The 6,000-nt window shown below is 48.1% G+C and overlaps 1 protein-coding gene across 5 annotated transcripts in view; it reads left to right on the forward strand.

The window, feature by feature from the left end:
- Iqca1 (IQ motif containing with AAA domain 1) overlaps positions 1 to 6,000 on the forward strand; it is a 134,115-nt gene that overhangs the window by 10,756 nt on the left and 117,359 nt on the right. For all 5 annotated transcript variants that reach the window (XM_005395314.2, XM_013519968.1, XM_013519966.1 and 2 more), the window contains exons 3-4: positions 1,550 to 1,669; positions 5,169 to 5,360. In XM_005395314.2, coding sequence (XP_005395371.1) covers positions 1,550 to 1,669; positions 5,169 to 5,360 — 312 coding nt within the window. The remainder of the gene's footprint in view (positions 1 to 1,549; positions 1,670 to 5,168; positions 5,361 to 6,000) is intronic.

Here is a 6,000-nt window from a genome sequence, read left to right on the forward strand (position 1 = left end):
GAGGAAGCAAGCACCACCTCCATCTCCAGGCCTGAACTGAGTCTCCCAGACCTGCATGTAGTTGGAGGCTCAGGTAAGCAGGTGCTCTGAAGCGCGGAGGAGATGGTTTTTGGAGAGAAATAGGAGATAAAGTGAGACAGATAAAACAAAAACAGATTCAGTAGGAAAAAAGTAAATGGCAGCACCTTAAAGGTGTCATCATCCTTGTTCCTGCCTTAGTTACTCGTAAGGTTCCCAAAGTCCATCCTATTTGGGCTGAACTAGCCCAAGGACTGTTCCTGGCACCTGCCCTGGTGCGTCCTCCTTGCAGAGAAAGTGGGTGAGGGAGGGCTCCTCTACTCCTGAAGTTTCTGGGATCCCACTCCATACAGAACAGAAAGCCCCAGGTGCCTGGGTGGACATGAAAGGTACCGTGGGGGAGATCGACATCTCTTCCCCTGCTTCCTTTCTCAGCTGCACTGTCTCCTCAGCCTTCCAGCTATGAAATTCTTATCTATAATGTGTCCTACAGGGACCAGATAAGCCAGATCAATAAAGTAGTTTTTATAAAGTTGGAAAAGTACACTTGAACACACTTTTTAATAAGGAACATCATGGTGGCAGGTAAAGAGTGTAATTATTCCTCTCTGGTTCCCACATCCTCACAGGGCACACTCACCCGAGGGACCCTGGCAGCTCACTCTCAGATCACCCCAAAAGTTCACTAACCTAAGAAAGGACTGATGTTCAAAAGCTATTGCCACCTTGCAGGAGTCCTAGGGATACTGCTCCTCACCGCCCTGAAATTGATACCCCGTGAGAGTCACACCCTGAATCGGAAGAAAGGGAAACTGACCTTGAAGACCCCACCAGGTGGTCCCCCGGGAGGCAGCCAGTGTGGCTGGCATCATCTAGGGTGATGCTTCTCTGTGGGGCATGGGGCACCTTCCTACCCCTGATTGTTGAACTTGGACTGGGCAATGTTCCTTCACCCTCTGCTCATTTGAAATATTTGGCAGTATACACACGTGAAGAGCAAACGTTTATATTTATTGCATAAAAAAACAGTTTCCTAATAAACCAAATTAATCCTCTAACAAAATTTTTTATTACAGTAATTTAGGTTGAAAGTAAAACCAAATTATTAAAAAAAAAAGGTAACCATTTACATCCAAGGTGGCAGTGCCAGTGATAAATTATTCAGTCTAATTCAAAGATCTCTGCAGCCCATTACACTGCTATCTGGGTTTGAGCCTTTATTTTAGGTAGCTGAGACAGTATTACATTTCTTAAAAGAAATTCATGAAGTAATGTTAGTTCTTTGAGGCCTCATTGATACAGAATCTTGAGGTTTTAGTGTAATGAGTAAAACAAAAGACACGGTTATGCTTTTGTTTTGGCTTTGTGTGTCTTCTCGGTAGTGGTGAGTTCACCTGCTCCGTGGGCCTTCACAGGATGGGGCAGTGAGCGAGGGTCTTGAATGTGCTCAGCCCTGCTCTGTGTTTTAGGTGGACTTCAGTTCTGGAATCATGACAAACATGTTCTTCTGTTTGTTCTTTCTCTTCTCTAGCAACAGTTAGATATTCCCATACCCAAGTACTTTCTGAGGGAGAAGTTAGAAGCCATAAAAGGAAGAGAGAAGATGCTGGAGCAGATATTAGCAGACAGTGGATTACATGTGCCTGACATGGTTCGTATCGTTTTAATAAACATTTTTTCAAAATCTATAGAACTTTCTTTTCCTGCTGTCCTGAATATATGAGAAACAAATTATTTGCAACTTGGAGAGAGATTCACCCTGCCCTCGTGGTCATATACAGTACGTAAGAAGTTGCATAACTTTTGGACGTGTTCTTCGTAACACAGAAGTTTAAAAATAGAGATCACAGAGCACTGTGTTGTTCACACAGGGATGTCTAGGATGGGTAGATTAGCTACTCAGTTTAATTTTTATGTCTGATCACCTAGCTAAAGGGCAAAGCTAAATATTGTCCGTATAAGAATGAAGTCTGTCCTGTCGTAGAAGGAACTTGACGATGACCACATGTTCCGAATACTCACTGGCCTTTGCAGACTCCTGGCTGAGGGACACTTGGATCATTGCAAAAGAGCGTCTCGGGGGATGAGGAAGAGACATTCTCAGGGCACAGGCCTTTCTTCCACCCGGCAGGGCTGCTTGGGCATTTCAGACCCTCGCTGCCTGCAAAGTGAGGCCTCCCGCTCCTGCCTGACCCTGCTGGACCCGCGGCGGTTGGTCCTGCACACTGGGCACTGCAGAGCAAGAGGGGCACAGACAGGTGCGTGCGGAGCCTGCAGGGACAGAGCAGGGCGACAGTGACCACCAGCATGTGCGTTCTTCCTGCAGACCGGCCCTGCCGAGTATGCTGGCCTGGGTCGTGGTGTCAAGGAAAATTCAAGCTCATGCCAGGGATGGCTGGGGCAGAGGCACCAAACACGGGCAGGACACGAGTCTTGGCCTGTCAAGCACTGTCTCCCTGCACTGGCAGGCTCTGCGCCAGAGAGAAAGGCTGCTCTTCCCCTACACACACCTGCCCCCCGGAGTGGGGCTCCTCCTACCTGTGCGCGTCCTCTCGGAAACCTTTCCTGGCTGCCTAACTCAAGCCGACTGCTATCACTCCCTTCTGTGCCCTCCCCAAACCACTGCCCTCTCATCCACATTATGGGCCCCTTCAGGTCTGCTCCAAGGTTGGACGTTTGGGGTCAAAGGAACCTCTCTGTGCTGAGCAAGGAGGGGCAGTGCAGAAGTCCCTGGACTGTACAGGAGAGATGGAGAAGGGAGATTACCCTCACACAAGTTGGTGAAACCCCGAATGGCTCCTTGCTGGTCTCCTGCCTCAGTCCCTCTTCCTTGGCACCAGGTCGTCACGAGGGCGGCATGTCTTCTCCCTCCCTGCTTAACATCCAGCCTCTCATTGCACTGGGAAGCGCGCTGATCCCTGCCTGGGCCCATTTCAGAGGTGTTAGGACCCCGCCGGCAGGAGCACTCTACCACTGAGCTCCACCCCCAGCCCTAATGTCCACTATGCAGGGCTCCATAGGTGTTCAGAAATCTTCGTTATGCTGAATAGCTTACCCCAAATCCCTTGGACAGAATGAATCAAACCTGCTGATAGTGTCAGAATGGCAGAAGGGAATTAATGTAAATAAGTGCAGTACTAACAGTTGCTAGGTGCCCACCACACACATAAGTGCCCTTGCATACACTGCTGATGGAACACCAGAATAGCATTTGTTTCCATTCTAACATGCAAAGCACATTATTAATGTGTGCTCCCTGTGCATTTGAACAATGAAATCTCAGTGAAAACCAGACTGGGAAAATCGCTACATGAACGCGCTTCTGCACAGCAGCCTCGTTCCTGGTGCCATACTGCGAGGCTGCAGAGGGGGGCAGTGGGTGCTTTAGTGGGAACTTGGGAAGGTACTCTACTTCTGTGAACCTCAGTCTTCTTACCTTCCATAGGGTCACAGTGGCCCTGCAGGTTGCCCATTTGAACTGGAGGAAAACACCTGGCCCGTGTGGGACCTCAGCATTCAAATGATAAGAGACGGACAATAATCTTCATTTACCAGAATTCTCCTTGGGGTGTGTAATGCACATGCACTGAAGAAACGGGCAGTTTAAGGGGAGAGCGTGTCAGGAAAGCAGCACAGGCAAAGGGGAAGCCTCCTCCTCACTCCTCCCGTGTCCCCGCCGCTGCCACCACCACACTCCGGCTGTCTGGGAGCGTAGGGGAGGAAGGAGCCTCCCCGGGAGCAGTGTCTGGGTGATGAAGCATCCATGCCAGTGACCCCTGCGCCTCACCCAACATGGCAGCCCGAGCCTGTGCTCAGCCACTTCTGGCCCTGTCACCTCCCTGCTGCCCCAGCCATCCCCTGATGGACGTCCCTGGGCAGCCATACGCACAGCTCCCTTCTCCCGGGACAGCAGCGAGTCCTCACCCCCCCCCGGGCCCTCTCCTGCTCCTCACAGGCCTCTGGGTGTCCCCAGAACCCTTGCCTGTGTCCCTCTTCCCCCAAAACCAGCATAGCCCCCAGATAACTCTCACCGCTTCCTGGCCTGAGATCCCCACAATCGAGCGCTCCAGTCAGGGTGCTTCTGTTTGAATGCCATTCATCACGCTTGGATGTTTTTAAGACATAAATTTATAGAGAGTGGAACATACTTCATCCGGAAAATAAATGCTCCTGAAATGACTTTACCATGAGTTGTATTCATTAAGTTGGACTGTAATTGATTTTAAACTCAACATTTCATTTGATTTATATTTAAAATTTTTAGTTTTCTCGTTAGAGGCATGCTTTTACTTTCTGATCCTACTATTAAGCCAATGACATATTTAGCAGCAATTTCAAATTTTATTGAATTCACCTTAGAGATGTTTTTAGTATCAATTGCTGCCAACCTGATACTGTGGCACTGATTTCTGTTTTGTTTGGAAGAGAAGAAGGAAGCTAGTGACCCTTAAATTTCAGGTCACATATGAACATGACAGTATCAAAATATATGTGATTCACAGGGAAGGAACATGTGCCGTGTGGTAACTTAGCAGGGAGTGTGAGAGCAATTGATGGGTGTATAAAGTGTGATAAGAAACTGTGCGGAATGTCTAGTTTGGAGATTATTTTAAAAGTGTGAAAGAGACGTTACCACTCGCCCCCCTTCAGGTCCTCCCCCTTGCTTCGAACGCCCGAACCCCTTTGTTCCTGCCATTTTCTGAAGCAGTTTCTGGAAGTCTGTTTTCTTGTGTGGCCTTGAGAGAGATGATCAAAAATACAGTGACTGCTGGTGCTGAGTGGCAGCCGATGGAAAGGCGGGCTCATAAAAACATGGCAGTGTCCCCCCCACCTTCTTCAGCACCCTGTGACTTCCAGCTCTTGCCAAAGTCAATATGACCAGGAAAGGTAAATGTTCTGAATCGATGCAAAACATCAAGGCAGCCAGGACAGAGCAGCTAAAGACACTCAGGAAACACTTCCAGAGCTGCTTCAGAAAGTGTCGAGAACGATGGGATCCATGTAGTCAAAGCCAGGGGGAGGATTTTGATAGCATTTCATGACAGTGTGCCTTTTACTGTATTAAATGTTTTATTTAAACAGTCACTGTGTGTTTTGCTCACACCTCGTAGTTAGGATGTTTAAATGTAGATTTATCCTGTGTCCTGCAGAAAATCACAGCGAAGCCAATACCCTTGGAAGAGGCTGTTAAACTAATCCAGATTGCCGAGCGGGCACGGCAAGGTCGCCTAAGAGCACTGTTCATGAAGCAAATCTATCTTCAGGAGTACAGAGCAAAGCAGGCCAGGCTCCTCGGCGAGCAAGTGGCAGACGCTGGTGCGGCCGCGCTCCGTATTCAGAAGGTGCGCGCCTGGGGCTCACTGGGGGACGGATGGGGTTTCCTACCCGGCCTGAGATGCCTTCCATCTGGGGAAGGGGTGAGGAGGAGGGAGCGCCAACACTCAAAACCCCCAGGCCCTACTTCGGGGGAGATGGGTTTAGTCAGTAAATTCCAGACAGATTTGTTATATTATCCTAAAAAAAACCACTAACTAAATTTGGTCATGTTTAAAATTTTTATCCCACCTAGCTATTAAACACGGCATATTATTCAAATATTTTTAAAGACCATTGATATTTGTTGGAAGAATGTTGCTAAAATTCAGTGAGGACATAAGTCCTTAATGATTTTTTTTAAATGTACGCACACGCAGACATGATTGCAGACAGTAGAGCAAGGACTCGTGGCTGATGGCTTACAGGAAAGTATACGGTTTTAAAAATCCCAGCAACTGTCGCTGGTGGACAGAACGCCAGTGTTCCTTCTCCTCGGCAGGGGAGCACCACAGATCTCACCCTGTCTTTTTCCAGACAGAGGCCAGAGTTACTCACAGGGAAACACAGCAGTTGTGATGTGACACGGATTAGAATTATGATCATTTTCTTATTATTTTTTATTCTCTTTAAAATAAAAAAAGCAAATTATCCAAGACAATAAAAATA

This window comes from Chinchilla lanigera, unplaced genomic scaffold (genome assembly GCF_000276665.1).
Source record: "Chinchilla lanigera isolate Chin_1 unplaced genomic scaffold, ChiLan1.0 scaffold00052, whole genome shotgun sequence".
Taxonomy (NCBI): Eukaryota; Metazoa; Chordata; class Mammalia; order Rodentia; family Chinchillidae; genus Chinchilla; species Chinchilla lanigera.